This window comes from Anas acuta, chromosome 3 (assembly GCF_963932015.1).
Source record: "Anas acuta chromosome 3, bAnaAcu1.1, whole genome shotgun sequence".
Lineage (NCBI taxonomy): Eukaryota > Metazoa > Chordata > Aves > Anseriformes > Anatidae > Anas > Anas acuta.
The window spans coordinates 115,919,159-115,935,446 of NC_088981.1; the positions used below are offsets into that span (position 1 = coordinate 115,919,159).

A 16,288-nucleotide genomic window follows, 5' to 3' on the forward strand; every position below is an offset into this window, starting at 1 on the left:
GTCTAACCAGAACAATCCTGCCTTGCAGGATACTGCTGCCTTCTCGCTGGGTTCCCCGCAGAAGTTAACAACCAGTGTCTCAGGCACCAAAGCTCTGACCTGCAAAAACAGCTTCTCACGATCACAGCTTTCTGTCTCACACTGAGAGGCACCAAAAAAACTGGTTCCCACTAGAGTTCTGCTTCTCAGCCATTCCTGAAATTCGGGCAGGCCTTAGAACATCATTAGAGGCTCCTGGAAAGTCAAATTCCTGAAAAAGCAAGCCCAAACTACAATAAAAAAAAATACAGATACAATCAATTTGGCCACATGACTCAATAGAAAATAAGATCCCATCTTTGAAACTAAGACCCAACTAATCTCCTTACCCAGCAGATGAAACTCCACTACATACATTTTGCATTATCTCCAACAAGAAGGAACTATGAGCAATAAATAAGAAGCTGCAATAAACATCATTATCTATTGCATGGGTTTTTATCATATTTGAGCTTAGGACTTATTTATATGTATTATTCTAATTGTACTAGAAATTTAAATGCAGGTTTCATATGGATCATAAAAATCTGCAAATATCTCAATGAGCAATATACAAATGTACCCATACCACTGAAAGCCTACGCATAATAAAAAAAATATTAACACGCAAGATAAAACAGAACCCATCACACAACAAATTACAATCCAAACAATTCAAGAGTTGCGAAGAAAGAATAAACTTCTAAATGAAAATTACATAAAATGGTAGTTAAGGCAAGGTACATCATTGAAATTTGAAGGTATAAATTTGACAAGAAGACTTTAATTAAAGCACAGAAGCTTTTCATACCCCCCAAAAAAATGAAAGTAAATACTACGCATCAAAGAAACACAAAAGGACTAAGATACAGATTAATAACTAAAGCATTCTAACAACCTTAAAACTGCCTTTTGGTAACCTAATGTAAGGTCTATTTTGCATTCACCTACTTTCAAATCAATTAAAGCAAGCAGGTTTTTTAATATCATACTCCCTTTTTTCTTTATCGTATCACCGTATAACAAGGTTCTGAGGGAACCAAAGCTGCACTTCTGCAGTTACATATGTGAACAACTGAACTCTCTTTTAGCATAACTTGACTTTGGAAATTCTTTTCTTCATTATTGGAAGTGTTGTACATGTACATGAACCAAGAAAATCAAAGAAAATAGAGAATAAAATTATAATTCTGTGATCCAGAATACGATGAAGTGAGTGGAAAAAAAATAAGTTTTGACTCAGGGCAACACAAAATTTTCAAGGTTTTACACCAAGTACTGACTACAGGAATATGTCATTGAATAACATTCCTTCAATTAAGTTTGGTTGTGGTGCTCAGGGAAAAACAGAAGACAAAAATGACTCACACAAACAAAATTCTCAAAATATTAGAGCATCTCTTCGAGTTATCTGCACTTTTTTTACCCCAGAGTAAATGTAACAAAGATTATTACCTTTCCATGAAACCAGACAAATTACTAAGAGTTTGGTGCACAACAAAGGCATGCACATAGGCAGGTACCTGGAGAAGTTATGCTATAAATCCACACCTGGCTTACACCATGCTAATCTGTTCTTGTAACCATAGCATAAATCATGGTCAGATCTGGTTTGAATGAGTGTCCACACCAGTTACCCTTTGCTTTAAGAATGCCATATATAAACACAGCTCAACCATGTTGAAAAGTGTAATTATATTTTTTTTGAAAAGTGACCTATTTTACAGAAGATATTAAAAATAGCTTTACTCTTTAACAGAGCACGGGATGCAAAGGCATGTGACAAGTTTCTCTCATTAAGGAAATGACAGAAAAGAGAGGTGCTAAATGACTAGGCAGACACAATAAACAAAGGGACAAAAAGAGCAATAAATAGTAGGGTCAAAATTAAAACATTTTAAATAGTCTACATTGATTTTAAATAAAGCTACACTGAGCTACACTGATGAAGCACAAGCCAACGGGCCCATGGTTGCCTGTTGTGCCCAACGTGCACTGCCTGGATGCCTGAGCCAGCAAAGGCAGGACTCACCCCATCAGTGGCTGTGGGATGAAAGAGGCCTTTTGGGGATGCCATTCACCTGGTTGTGATGTCTTTTGACATCCACCATGTCAATGATCCCAACCGTCCCTCCCAGTGCTCTGTCTCCGCTGTGTACTTGGTGCTATGTAGAGCCAAACCACAAGCTTCCCCCATGTTCCTCTTTCTGATATGGAAAGAGAAGCAGGAGTGGGCAGCCCAATCCTGTGCCTCTACCTGTGATAAGCACTGTTTTAGCAATGTCTACTTCTACATGAATAGCCACGACAGCCCATTATTTAAAACCAACTTAGTCTTCCCCATATATGCTAACTTTGTGCTACTGTGACTATGGCGAAGTCAGTCACACACCTTATTTAAAAAGAAGAAAATGTGTTTATCCAAATTACGCACACACTACTGAAGACACAGCTGGGCTCCACAGATCTTTAGCATCTAAGTGCAAAAGGTTTTAAACAGTAGCATGGAGGCCACTGAAGAAAGTGAGATGCTTCTCTCCACCACCCATTTTTCCGAAGTCACAACATTAGCAAAATGTCAGGTCAATGTCATTCATGCAAAAATTGCATTTAAGATAAAATGGCCACAATTAGCTCAAGGAGTTTGAAGTATCCCAGGCTTCACACAATAATATTGTATATTACTTTGTGAATAGTGAAAAACATGAAAAAATAACCCATGCAAATACAAGTGTCATGCTTCTGACAGGTTTATTTAACGACGCAAATATAGCAAATTCACACATTATATCCCTTCTCAATGTAGGGATGTAACGAGAAGCTAGAGCAGCTCGTAGCAGCAACGAGAAGCTATTGAATCCCATGTACCATGCCACTACCTTTCCCTAGAAATAATTATCCGCTTTTATTACACAACTTTGAGTGATTCCTCAGAGCGGCATCACGCATAATCCCCTGCATAACGAACCTCTGGATTCATTTTTCATTTCAGCGAGGGAAATTGCGGTTATCGGCACGAGGAGTCTCCTTCAAGCCTGATTTGCATTCAAGAGGCTGCCAGTTGGGGAAAGTTTCTCCCATTTCAGTAATTCTGTCTCCCAGCAACCCGCGCTGTTGCCAGGAGAAACCCCGGGGAGAGCTTCCTGCGCACCAGCCCCGCCGCAGTCCTGGGGGTGCCGCTTTGTGCGGCGCCGCTTCGTGTCGACGCGCGGCCGCCCGTGAGAAGCATGCTAAGTAGCCAGCAAGAAGCTCCAGGGACATGGCAAGGGATTTTTTAAATTTTTTTTTAATTTTTCTTCTTCTTTTTTTTTTTGGAGAGGGCTTACTGATGAATGACGTAGCCCTTCGTGCTGTGGTGTAGGTAGAGGTGATAAGGAAGCATGGGGTTTTTTCATCGGGGCGGCGTTGTCTTGGGAGCACCGTTTGACAGCTGGATGTGCAGCTCTGTAAACATATTTGCTGAATGTTTTTAATCTATCGAGCATTGTGTGTGCATGCTAACTTCTTTTTTGTTGTTGTTGTTGCTTTCCAGCTGCCAAGAGCAAAAAGCACATGCAAACAAAACAAAACAAAAATCCCTTTAGATTGACTTAACCTTTGCTTCTCCTTGCAACACCTTCCAAAATGCAAATGCAATGGGTGGTTAAAAAGTAATTCCTGTTTTCCCCATGACAGTACAATATTTATAGCTGAACACTTGGCCTGCATACAAGCTGTTTAGCCATAAATGCCTAACGAAGAGAAAAAAAGATTAAAAAAAGGAAAGAGAAAAGAGAAAAAGCCATGGCATGATATTACATCCAGAATTTCCAAGCAAATTCATCCCATGTCTACCTGTAAAGAAGTGGTAACCCCAAATTTCAGAAGTTGTCTTTCAGATAATAACCTGCTGTTGGGTGCTTCCACGAGGAAGCATGCTCTGCTTTACATCCTTTCTGATTTGACTCTTGGCATAAGGAGTGGAACTGTAATGAAATTTAATAATTTATGGAAATCGATGGCTTGAGCATATTTGAGGCAAAGATTGTTTCTTACAATGAAGAAATAAGTAATTAACCCTTCTGAATAAGAAAGGTAAATTGAAATTGAGAAATGCTAGACCACATCCAGTATTGTTACTCAACATGGTCCTGAATTATACTTCAGTGGAAGCCAGATCTCATAATTTTTAACCCACATTCCTTCCAAATTTCAGCAAAAACAGGTAACCAATTAGTTCTTTATATAAGACACTGTATCATGTAAATGAAGTGGTGGAAAAAACATAATGAAATTAATCTTTCTAAACCTTAAGAGAAACTCTATTTCTCTAGTAGTCTTTGTTCTATGGCATAATCTCACTCAATATTCTCTATTTTAGACTTTCAGTCTAAAGCTGAAGAATTTGAGACCTTCAGTCTAAAGTACACTGGTATCAAATTTGCATCCACAAATAAGTGTTATATTTGCCCATGTTTAAAAAACGTTATAAATCATTAAAGGAAAAAACTTCTAGTGTTTTTCAGTTTGTTCCTTCTATTTTACTGAAAACCATCCTAAAAAACCTTAAGCTTACATTTGAGTTTGCAATTCTATTGCGAAATCTTGCGTCTTACACAATTCGGCAAACGGTCAGAACATCGGGGAGAATCTATTTAAAACTTCTCAAACAGCACATACATATTTAGGCAATCAGTAAGCATAAGGTACCAGATTTTTTCCGTAATGCTGGACAGGACAAATAGGTTACAGAAACATGGACATTTCCATGACATGTTAATTAACAAGCAGCAAGGGATCAGGGTGTCCCATTCAGCTGTTCTCACTTTTGCCACTCACCCTTGGTAGAAAAGTATTGATGACTTATTAGTAAGAGAGTTGATGATCAGTGATTCCCAGCACGTTTTGCCAGTGCAGCGCCCTTCTATTGTTATAACTCAGCACAATTTAATGACGACGGATTCACTGGCTGCTGAGGACATGACTGGATGATCCCATGGCCAAGTCCACAGGGCTTGAGTTCCACCAGGAGGGCTTCCCACCAGGCCATAAACATGAGTGAGAAGTCACAACTTTCATCCTTAGCCCATTGCCACGGGCAGTCCTGCTGGCCACCTCCTGGTGCTGGCAATGGCATCCAGACCACCAGAACCAGTTGGACCCCAATAATTTGGTTTGTGTTTAAAGAACAGTAAAAAAAAGTTTAGTGTGGACTGATCCCTCTAAAGCAAACAGGTATAGAAGCAACCAATCCAAAGGGCTAGTTCTGCTTCTGAATGTTTATTTATTTTTACTGTTCAAGAACTATAAACCTTTAAAAGATCTCCAACTAAATGCTGTATTAGAAATCAACTAAATGGGTCCTGATAGGATATATCATCTCATTTAAAAACCTCTCATGAAGTAAACTTAAGAATGTAAGATCTACTACCCTTCACGCATGCAGAGTCAATTAGAGTGAAATCCAATCTGTCTAAATCCTTTGAAAACCACATGATGTTTCCAGAGGCAGGGAACAGAACAAGAAGAGCAAAGCAGTTCCCATAAAATACCTGTCCATGCTGTGCAGAAATGTAATGCAAAGAAGTGTGTCTCTGAAGGAAGAGAAAGTGATCTCTGCTGTAAAACTTCAGTACATCCACCAAGAGGTCTACCAGAATGACCTATCTCTGCTCACCCTGGAGAAAATCGAAACAAAAAAGTTTTCTTCTTAAGTTTAAATGGAATTTCCTGCATTTCAGCTTTCTCTACAGTGAGAAGAGTCTTGCTCCACCTCTTTATTTTATGTAAAAGAAACAGGCTTGGAATTAAACAGTTAATAACAGAATCATACACCGTACCAATGACTTTAAAAATTCGTAGGTACACAGAGCTCCTAGAGCAATGTTTTGGTCTCAAATATAAGTTATCCTTTGATATGCAAAAAGGAAAATATTGGGTAGTAACAAGACTGCAGCTGACACCAACACTAGCGCTACTAAAATCTTTTGTCACTGCTGCTGATAGTGACAAGTCAAGGAAGATGTTAACTAAGTGATGACAGTTTAAGAAAACGAAACAAGAATGAACAGAGGACAAAAAAAAACATGCCTTTTGCTGAGAGAATAGAAGAGTTTACTTTGCTTGGTTTATGTCTGATTAAGTCTTTATGTTTTGTGGTTTTGTTTTGTTTTGTTTTTTTTTTTTAATAGGTTGACCAGCAATTTAATTACCATCTAAATGTAATTCAGGAAAACCTACTATCATTCCTTTCATCCCATGAAGAAAACTGTCATAAGTGTCAATAGCTGCAAGATCAGACAAAGAAACTAAATCAAAATACACATTTTCTCATGGAGAGAGTTAAGAAACATTGGAGCAATTTGTGAAATTTTACAGTGGGTTCTCTGTCAAAGGACGTTTTCTCTAAAGAGCATGATCTGATTCGAGTAAGAATTAATTCATGGAAATGTTGTGCTCTTTTTTATGCAGGTCAGACTGAAGTTCACAATCGCCTCCCCCAAAATGTGTAATTATCGCTCTATTAATCTACAAATATAAAGCTAGAAGTTTTAACAGCTTTACATAATTGAAAGGCTGTCTACCCCCTGAGTTGTACCTTTACTGCCTCAGGAAAGTTAACCCACCCCAGATGTACCTGAGTGTCTCTGCAAGGAGCACGGCTGAGACCAGGAAGAAAATATTTCCTGGCGGTACTCACTGGGATCAGTAGGACAAAATATTCCTTTAAATTAACAATATTCTGCTATCTCAGGCTACGTAGCTGAGAAAAACAGGTGTGTGCATATATATATATATATATATATATATATATATAATCCTATATATATTTAATCCTATATATATAGGATTACATGATGTCTCACACAGGGGGTTCCCTCTGCATTATCAGGGCTCCTTGACTAGTGCTCCTACCCCTATCATAAAATAAAACAGCCAATTAAATAAAATGAACAATACGTACTCACCAAAACGTAAAAATGTTTCAATGACATTGCAACTAGAATTAATTCTGAAAACTGTGGTTCTACGAGAAAGGCAGAAGCAATAAATAATATGCAATTTTACTACGGAACATGACATCGTACTGCGCCACTATACAGAAATCATATGAAAAGCATAATTTTCAAAAAACGAATGCAGCAGCTCGACTGCAAGGAAAGAAAAGGCACAACATCGTTCCCAGATTATGAAATTTGTTGAAGATCAGATAAATCCAACTACATTACCAAAAAAAAAGTGAGGTTTACTACCGTTTGCATTGTTTTCAACTCACAGCACGGTATTTTATCAAACTTTCCCTCACTGTTACAAACTGAATCACAAACCAGCTACTTCCAGTCACTTCACAGAATTTCACGTCATAGCAAAGGTTTAACTCCATAATTTGCTTAGACTCAGACCCTAAATAAGTAACAACACAAAAAAAACAAGGCAGACAAGGTCAAGTCTCACATAACCCTGTGGTCAGCAACTTAAAGAGAAAGGAATGCCATGCAGCTTTTTGCAAGGCTGGATTAAATGCAATTTCCAAGCTGAAGCTGTCACTTGGCTTTTTTTTCCTCTCGTTTGGGCTGCAGCACAGCCTGAGCCACTCTGCACTGACAAGGTTTGTAAACAGCAAGCAGGAACCCTCAGCTGAGAGGTTCCCCCAAAATAACAAATCCTACTGAGGGGCAGAAAGCATCCATGCCCATCAGACACCTACAAGGCAGCAGGAACTTGGTGCATCAGGACCAAGATGTGCAAGGAGGTGCAACGCAACCTTCTCCACGGGGATGGTAGCAGTGGGGTGAACAAGCTATAACGAATGAGGGAGGAGGAACAAAACAACAACATCTTCAAAGGGAATGCATGGTCAAGGGGCTGCAACTCTTCATCTAGATCCTTATCACGCTGAACACAATGGACACCTCAAGTCACTGGATTAGGACCACTGCTGGTTCCTGCTTCATAGAAATGTCTGACAGATGTTTTCCTTGAGTGTCTGCACACTAAGACAAAATTTGGCTCATAAATAAGACAATTTGGATGCCCAACTGTGGTCACAGACCTATGATGTGATCGGAATTGGAGATGTGGCGCAGCACACACTGCTTGAGCAGTGTCATGGATAGGAAGGGGGTTCACAGGAAGGGTTAGTCAGCAGCCTAGGATGGGGAGCTGCACCCTGCAGGAAAGAGCTCCAGCGTGAATGTAGTCACATCTGTTGAGTGTCTCTGTGTCAAGATCAGGGGGGAAAGAAACACTGGAGATGGTGTGGTTTGGGGTCCACTACAGAGTTGCTGACCAAGAAGAGAAAAGTCCACAAGGAGCCAGCACAAGTCTCCAGATGCAGGCCCTCATCCCCCTGGAAGACTTCAGTTTCCAGACATCTGCTAGGAGGGTAACACCAAATTGTGCAAGCAATTCTGGAACCTGCACTGGAATCAATTTCCTAACAAAAATGCCAGAAGGACCAACCAAGGATAATGTTTTACTTGACTGGCTGTTCACAAGCAGGGAAGAACTGGCAGCAGTGCAGCCATAGGTGGCCGAAAGTTGCAGCGACCACAAGATGATGAAGTTTGGGATCCAAAGGAAGGCTGGAAAGGCAAACAGCAGATTTAGCATTTTGGACTTTCAAAGAGCAGATTCTGGCTTATTTCGGTAATCACTATGTAGAAGGTCCTGCACGGCTGCCAAAGGCAGAAGGTGCCCTCCAGAGCTGTCTGGTTTTTGCTGAAAAGTTTCTACGAGAGTTAAGGAATAAAACAGCACGGAGGAAAAATGTGAACTTCATCAGAAGCACGTAGCTTCTCAGTGAAGTAAAACACGAAGAGAGAGCATGCACAAAGTAGAAACAATAACAAGCAACAAAGGAAGGACAGAAAAGCATTTCTTAGTCTTCTAGACATGAAATCTAAAAGGCCAAAGCTGGAGTTAAAACTAACTATGGACATAAACAGCAATACGAAACAAATCCACAAAAATGACAGTTGAAAAAAGAAAAAATAATAGGTGCATTAATGACTACGGAAGGCAACCTAGAAGTAGTATGGAAGACTGAAGTACTCAACACTACTTTTGCTTCTTCACAAAGACTGTTCCAAAACCTCTGCATGCACCAGCACACATGGAAAGGAGAGCAGCAAACAATATGGGGGGAAAACAGCTTATGACTACTTAAAGAAGCTAAAGGTGTTCAGATCCAAGGAGCCACATGAAGTTTGTCCAAGGTTGTGGAGCAAACTCACTGCTATGACTGTCACAGCACTGTGACAGATACAGGGTAGTATCTAGAAAAATCTAGGTGATTGGGAGAGATTGCTGATGACTAGAAACAGCCGTTTTTAAGGAAAGCAAAAAGAGGATTGAGGAACTAGATGCTGGGCAGCCTCAGCTCAGCCACAGAAAAGATCATGGAGCGTGTCCTCTTAGAAACCATTTCCCAACACAAAGAGAACAAGAAAGTAATTGGGAATAGTCAACACATTTACCAAAGGTAAATCACGCTTGACCAGCCAGGCTGCCTTTCACAATTAAATGACAGCTATGCAGATTAGGGCAAAGCAGTGGATGTAACACACGTTGACTTTAGCAGGGCTTCTGACACCATCTCTTATGGTATATGCATTTGGAAACTGTGAAAGTACAGGCTCGAAGAACAGATTGCTAGACACTAGACACGTCACAAACTGTCAGGATCACCAAAATCAAAAGGCAGTGATCAATATCTTGATTTCTCGTGTGTAGCAGGTTATGCCAGGGGCTGATGCTGGGGCCAATATCATTCAATACCTTAACCAAGAACATGAATGATGTGACAGAAAACACATTCAGCAAGTTTGAGGATGACATTAAACTGAAGGTGAGAGTGGACATGCCAAACAACAGACCTTCAGCCCAATGAGACCTTGAAAATTTTCAGGTCTATGCCAACAGAAACCACATGAAGGTCAGCAATGAGAAGTACAGGTTCTGCACTGCTGCAAAATAATCTCAGCCCTGCTGGAAAGGACTTGGGATTATGCTGGATGCCAGGTTAAATATGAACCAGCAATGTGCTCTCAAATAAAGCTAACTCTGTATTGGGCTGCATTACAAGGAGCACAGATAGCAAAATGAGAAAAAAAGTATTCTCTTCTATGCCGTACTAGTAAGAATTCACCTGGAATACTCTAACTGGTTTTGGGTCCACTCCGAAAAGAGGTGTTAATGGACTGGTGGAGGTCTGCAAGGTCAATGGTTGAGTTGGTCAGCAGCCTACAGCACACAAACTGGGCTTGTTTCAGCAGGTGAAACAGTCAGAAATGGAAGCACCACTAAATGTGTCTTGGTTCACATCAGATATATATTGAAACGCTCACTAGAAGCCAGAGCAGCACTGGAACAGGAGCTGGACTGAAGATCCCTTCCAGTAAACATTTCTCCAGACCCACAGTCTAAAAACACTTTAAACAGGGAAATATTTCTGAGAAAATGTTACACGATTTTTAAAATTTAACTTGCCATTCTTTTCGCAAAGTAGTTATTTTAACTTTTGCAATTCGTTGGAGCTCCAAGCTGTTATTAAGTACATAATACCATGCTTAGTCATAGAATAAAAATGCCAAAAAAAAATGTAATTGGCTTTATGAGAACATTTTTGTATAACAGCACAAAAGTATTCTATCTATGGAGTTAAAAAGCATAAACAGGATTTAGCATCATCTTTTATCCAGGTTTTTATCAATAAGCAACAGGAAGGTGCCAATTTAATCCACCCAATACACAACTCTTAGTATTATCTCTAAAGTTCACTGCCCTGAAGACATCAGCCCTTTTCTGTACCCCTTTGACTACAACTTCTCCACATCAGACTTAATATTCTTTCTGCTGCCTTTATTTTCACCATCACCTTCTTGCCACCTCCAGGATTTTACCAAGCACCTGTACAATCCAGTGTTTTTCTATGCTCTTGAGCACTCCTTCCACTCAGATTACACCATCAGACGTTTATAATTCTCCCTCCAGCACTTAGGGACCTTAATGTGTTTATTTTTTTTCCTAAGTTCACAGGTTTCATGAAAGATCTTGGATGCCTGGCACGAAAATACTGCTGAAAAACTGCCTTGTGAAAGGGAGTAATGATCACAAATACTGCAGCATGCGGGTGCCACTTGGACTCCTATTTAGCAGTGACGATGATGTTGCGATGTTTTCTGTTCCTAGGACGGCTGACAGAAGGCAAAATCAGCTCCTTAACTCGAGGTTGCTGCTTTGCTTACCTGACACCTCTCATTTACGCAAAATGAAGGGAGGAACATTGCAAAATCACCGAATTATCTTTTAAGAAGTTCAGTTTTCCAAACACTCAGGTTGGTACACCCACACCGTGTTTCGATGCCGTTATTAGGTATTGTGTAACAGAGACGTGAAGGGTTAGGTAATGTTTTTAAACCCCGTAGGCAAAAATTAACCACAAAACCCACGTATGGACAAACGAAAACCAGCCTCGTTGGCCGCTCCACCAATCGATTAGCTGCTTTTCTCACCCCGAGCCCACCCAGGAAACGCCATGACGAACACAAATCCCCTCCCAGGGCGTCCCGCCCGCTCCTCCCACACGGCTGTGAGGCGGCGCCCGCCATTTTCCCTCCCTCCCCGCCCTCGTCCCGCCTCAGCGCGCATGCGCGAGGCCGCCTGAGGGAGCCGGGGCCGCCTCAGGGGCTGAGGGGCAGAGATGGAGGTGGGAGGGGGAGGGGGGTCGCCATTACCTGCTACCGGGACGCGCTGGCTCCTGCCGGGGAGCGCTTCGCCCTCGAGAGGCAGCCGGGAGGTCGTTTCGCCCATGCTGAAGGTGGAGCTGCGGAGGAGGAAGAGAAGGAAGAGGGGGCGTCGCGGCGCCGTTGGCATCGCCCCCGAAGGGAGTCGTTTTGGGATGGGGGAGGTGGGGGGGGGTGATGGCGGCGGGGCGGGGAGCGGCGCGCGCGGACCGTTGGGACCGGCGGGAGAAGGAGGAGGAGGAGGAGGAGGAGGAAGAAGAAGAAAATGGCGGGCGTGAGGCGGCGAGGTGCGAGGATCGCCCCCTGCCGAGCCGCCGAGGGCACCGTGCCCTGAGGGGATGCCCCCCGCCCGGCCTTGGTGTGCTGAGAGCTCTGAGGGGGGCAGCCCTGAGGGGGGCAGCGCCGTCTCCTGTCACTCACGGGTGTCCCTTGGGTGCTCTGAAGGGTGCTGGCAGCGCTCTGGAGGCGTGTGCTGTGAGGGCTTGACTCCTCGTTTGCTCTGCCCGCTGCACTTTGGCCCTGGCCTTTTGCTCCGAGCTCCATAAACACCCGTGGGATGTGCTGCTTGGTCTCTCTGGGCACTTAATACATGGTGTTTATGCAAGAGGGCTGCTTCAGGTTTATTTATTTTTTTATATGCCTGCTCCTCTTGGAGTATGCCAGTGCACCACAACCGCCCTCTAGGTTTTTGCCTGTGACTCCCATTTGGGCCAGGGGAAAGAGAAATGTGCAAACATACTCAGGAAAATGTACTACACAGGTTCCTCATGCAGTAATATGACCTATTCTGTAATAATCTCTTTTTTTTTTTTCCCAGAGTTTATGGATATATGTAGCAGCCCCTTCTATTTAGTTTAGCCAATGCACTGCTTCATGTCAATCATGCAGAGTTTATATGTATGAAGAAGGTTCTCTAAGTAATGCATCTCCAGATACCAGTGTCTGTATGTATGTTTGCAATAAAAATACAGAAACAACAAGTGAACGGAGTGTAAGTACTTGTAGAAAATAGCCACCATATTTTGAGGAGTGATAACACACTGCACATCAAAGATAAGCCATCAACCAGTATGGGTTTTTAACACAGAAGACATATAGAAGCTAGAACAATGGTGTTTTGTTTTTGAGACAGTTGAAGCTCAATCTGTTCGTAAAGTCATGGTCAATAGAAAAGAATTTCTTAGAAAAACTGTAGAATGCAAAGAAGGTTTGTGAACTAGACAGGAGTCTTGCACAGTGATTTCAGAGCAAGGGAAAAGATAATGCATGGATGGGACGCAGAGGTTATAGAAAGGAAATGAGTAATTCAATACAAAATTCATCTGGAGTGGCCTGAAGAAGTTGGATTGTTGGCTGAATAGGAGAAAATGTGATGAAATGACAGACCAATGCCTAGTCTATGAGAGGGAGGCCAGATAATTTTCTCAAAAATACTCTATGACAAAGGAATGCAGTTCTATTCAGCTCCTAATCAAACTGGAATTCACAAGGATATACTCTTGAGAGACAATTTATTCAGATTTATAAAGGAATTGTGTATTTACAGCAATATTAAGAATTCCCAGATGCTCACAAAAGAATCTGGAGAAGCAGGAAATCCATGTTGTAGGAGCCAGGCTTCCCGTAAAATGAAAAGCTCACATGGGAACCTGAGAGACGAGCTGTCCTCTCTGTCTTCAGGTTCACCATTGTTCCTTTACATGAAAGGCAACATCCTCTGAGCACAAGTAGTCCCACGACTGCAGTCCATTTTTTCTGTATATATGTAAGGAGGGATAGATACAGTTAGATCAATGAGAAAAGGCCAGAGAGGCCCTCAAGTGACTTCTAAAAAATGCAATAACCAGAAAAAAATCTGTTAAATAAAGGAGCAAATATAGAGATGCATACAGTACATAACTGATATTTTGAATAATACAAGTTACTAAGTGGAATGCTCAATAATAAAGTGTGGATTTAATTTGAAACATATTCACCTAATGACTGTTTTCTCATTTATAATATCTATGTTGATGATTTCCAACTCTTGCTTCCTTCATAAGAAGCCTCTAGCAATGATGACATCCACTTTTTATACAGACTGGTAGTGAAAAGCTCTTCTTCCACTTTTATCTCCATTTCTTCGGTTCACCACATATATCTATACTCACTCCACTGGCTGCCAAGAGCATGTTTCTAAAAAATTCAGCAGTTAATGTTATGATGGACAGCGATGCAGTTTTTCCCCTAAGAGTTAATATTTCTACCGGTGAGGCTGAATGTTCAACCTGAATCATTTACTGAGAGCATTCCTGCTGCCTCTGTGAATGGTTCCATTTTCATTGCCATCTTCCTTGCATGTACCAAGGTCAACCAGAGGTGAAGGACAGAAAAACAGACTAATGTTTGGGCGATTCGGTCTTGCAGATGAAGTGGTTAAAAACATTTCAGAGCCCTGATGCGCTCTGAAAGGCCAGCAGCTGAAAAGCCAGCATCTCCACTCACTTCCCAGTGATCTTCCACACCGTGTATGCTGTCCCCCATGATTTAAATTGTGTCTTAAATCATAGGTGTTCTTTCGGTTACATTAATTCTTACAGGAAAAAATTGCTTTGTCACCCATTGCATTCAGCTGCCTCATTTGTGAGGCTGACAACAGCAGAGCAGGGCACTAAGAGATTGGCGGTGGGACTCCAAAACAGTGGTTAGAGCAGTGACAGATAGCAGGGCTGTTGATGCATTTCAATTACAGCTATTACAGGCAGGAAGCAGCCTTTCATTCCGTGTTTGTATGGCACTTCACACACTGTGTTCCTGCTTCGTAACTGGATCCCAAGTATTAAATAGTAATAAGCCATGATGCCACTTAACAAAAACTGCTGGTTTACAGAAGTGCTTTGTGCTTCTTCGCTCGGTGGAAACAGAATACTTTTTTAATTCAATAAAAATTACATTTCCTTACATTTCAGGAAAACGTGGACTATTCCCTTTTCTCGTTCCAGAGGTTAAGATCTGTGTGGGAGAGTAAAAATCACACCCTAACTTTTTAAAGTTTTCTGGATAAGCATTTGCCTGTCCAAACACGCAACAGAAACTGATGTATTTGTATCTGTGATTTTGTGTGCTTCGCATTTAAACGTAGACTTTATATATGCCAACACAGAGATTGAATCAAGAAGTGTTGAAAATCAGAAAAAAAAAGCCTAGGTTAAGGTATCTACGTGGTGCTTGGATCCCCATCTAATAATCACAGTATCCCCAGCACAGCGATTTCACAACATCTGTGGATAACCTTCAGGAAACCAGCGTGAAAAAGGAAAAAAAGATAGATGTGAGGGAGAGAACAGCAAGAAAAGGGATGTGAGCTTACCTGTGTCCTTTCAGGCAGGGCTCTACACAGATTCCTAGTCATCCAGTTTTAGGATCTTAAGCGAAATACATTTTTTTTTTCCAGAACTTGACATTTACGGTACATAGTGTGGAGAACAGTCAGACTTGCTTTGATAATCACCAGCCTTGGGCAGAGGGGATTTGAGCAGCTTGTTCTTGTTTCCCTCCTGTACAAACTGGGGGTGGAGGCCTGAAAGCTTGGCGTGAGAGGTTGCTGCTCTGAAACAGGCAAACGCTGGACTCCGATAAATGCCCTTTAATGCAACACATAGGCCTTTCCTTTGGGGTCGGATTTGCTAGCCCTTGTGGTTTTGCATTGATTTGTTTGTCCAACGTAACAAGATTTGCCATGTCTCGAAACCAATACGAAGTCAGGTTTGTGTTGCAACGTGCATCTCCTGGAAAGCAACCTTTATTTTCCTCTTTTTAATTTAAAACACACAGCAATAGAAGATTCTCCACAGACTTTGGTGGATTGTTCAGTGCTTAATTACTGTTAAAAATATGCACCTTATTTTTAGCTTAGCTTCCGCTCCCGTTAAATCCCAGCATATCTTTCCTAGAACGTAGAGATGTTCTTCTATCCAGCTTTTCTTGCTTTTCCTATTCACACGTGGTGCTACAGACTGGTCATCCTTCAAGACAGATAAACGGGACTGTTGGAGTTCATCTCAGTGAACGTTTTCTCATTCTGTAATTATTGTCACTGCTCTTCTCTGAATCTTCTCCGGGTTTTCAGCTGACATGTTTCCTGATTTATATTTATTTTTATTTTTATCTGCCCAGTCTGGTGAAGATATGAGTAATTAGCACAGAATTTTGGTATGGGTCACAGCAAAGCAAGTAAAGGTGTAATTGGGTTTCCCGATTCCTGCTTGGTTTTGCATTCATATATCCCAGGGCAGTGTTAGACCTTTCAGCCTCCGAGGAGCCCTGCTGTGATTCCCAAGGGCTTCTCAGGAATTTATTACCGATGTATAGAAATACATAGATTATGGCAAATATATAGAAAATTGGATTCAGTGCCTCATTAGCACCATCTAAACTATTGGTGTAGACCTGCACCAATCCCCCATCGTTGTCACTATCGCTTCTGCAGTTTTGGGGCCAGCTGCTAGCAGCTGGAAATTGCTGTCCACGTTCTTCACCGTAATTGATACAAATGTCAAATCACG

At 41.5% G+C, this 16,288-nt stretch overlaps 1 protein-coding gene and 1 long non-coding RNA gene across 5 annotated transcripts in view; both read right to left on the reverse strand.

The window, feature by feature from the left end:
• Positions 1–12,290, reverse strand: part of MSRA (methionine sulfoxide reductase A) — a 268,150-nt gene extending 255,860 nt beyond the window's left edge. Inside the window, exons 1-2 of one of the 4 annotated variants that reach the window (XM_068678909.1) lie at positions 11,955–12,290; positions 11,736–11,824 (exon numbers count right to left, since the gene is read on the reverse strand). In XM_068678909.1, the coding sequence (XP_068535010.1) occupies positions 11,736–11,811 (76 nt within the window). In that variant the 5' untranslated portion in view covers positions 11,812–11,824; positions 11,955–12,290. The other 3 variants (XM_068678908.1, XM_068678910.1, XM_068678907.1) reach the window with 3 other exon arrangements.
• Positions 2,753–9,893, reverse strand: LOC137854935 (uncharacterized). The gene is made up of 2 exons (XR_011095462.1): positions 5,550–9,893; positions 2,753–3,550 (listed from the first exon to the last, which is right to left on the reverse strand). It is a non-coding gene; the product is annotated as an uncharacterized lncRNA (long non-coding RNA).
• Positions 12,291–16,288: the final 3,998 nt, after the last annotated feature.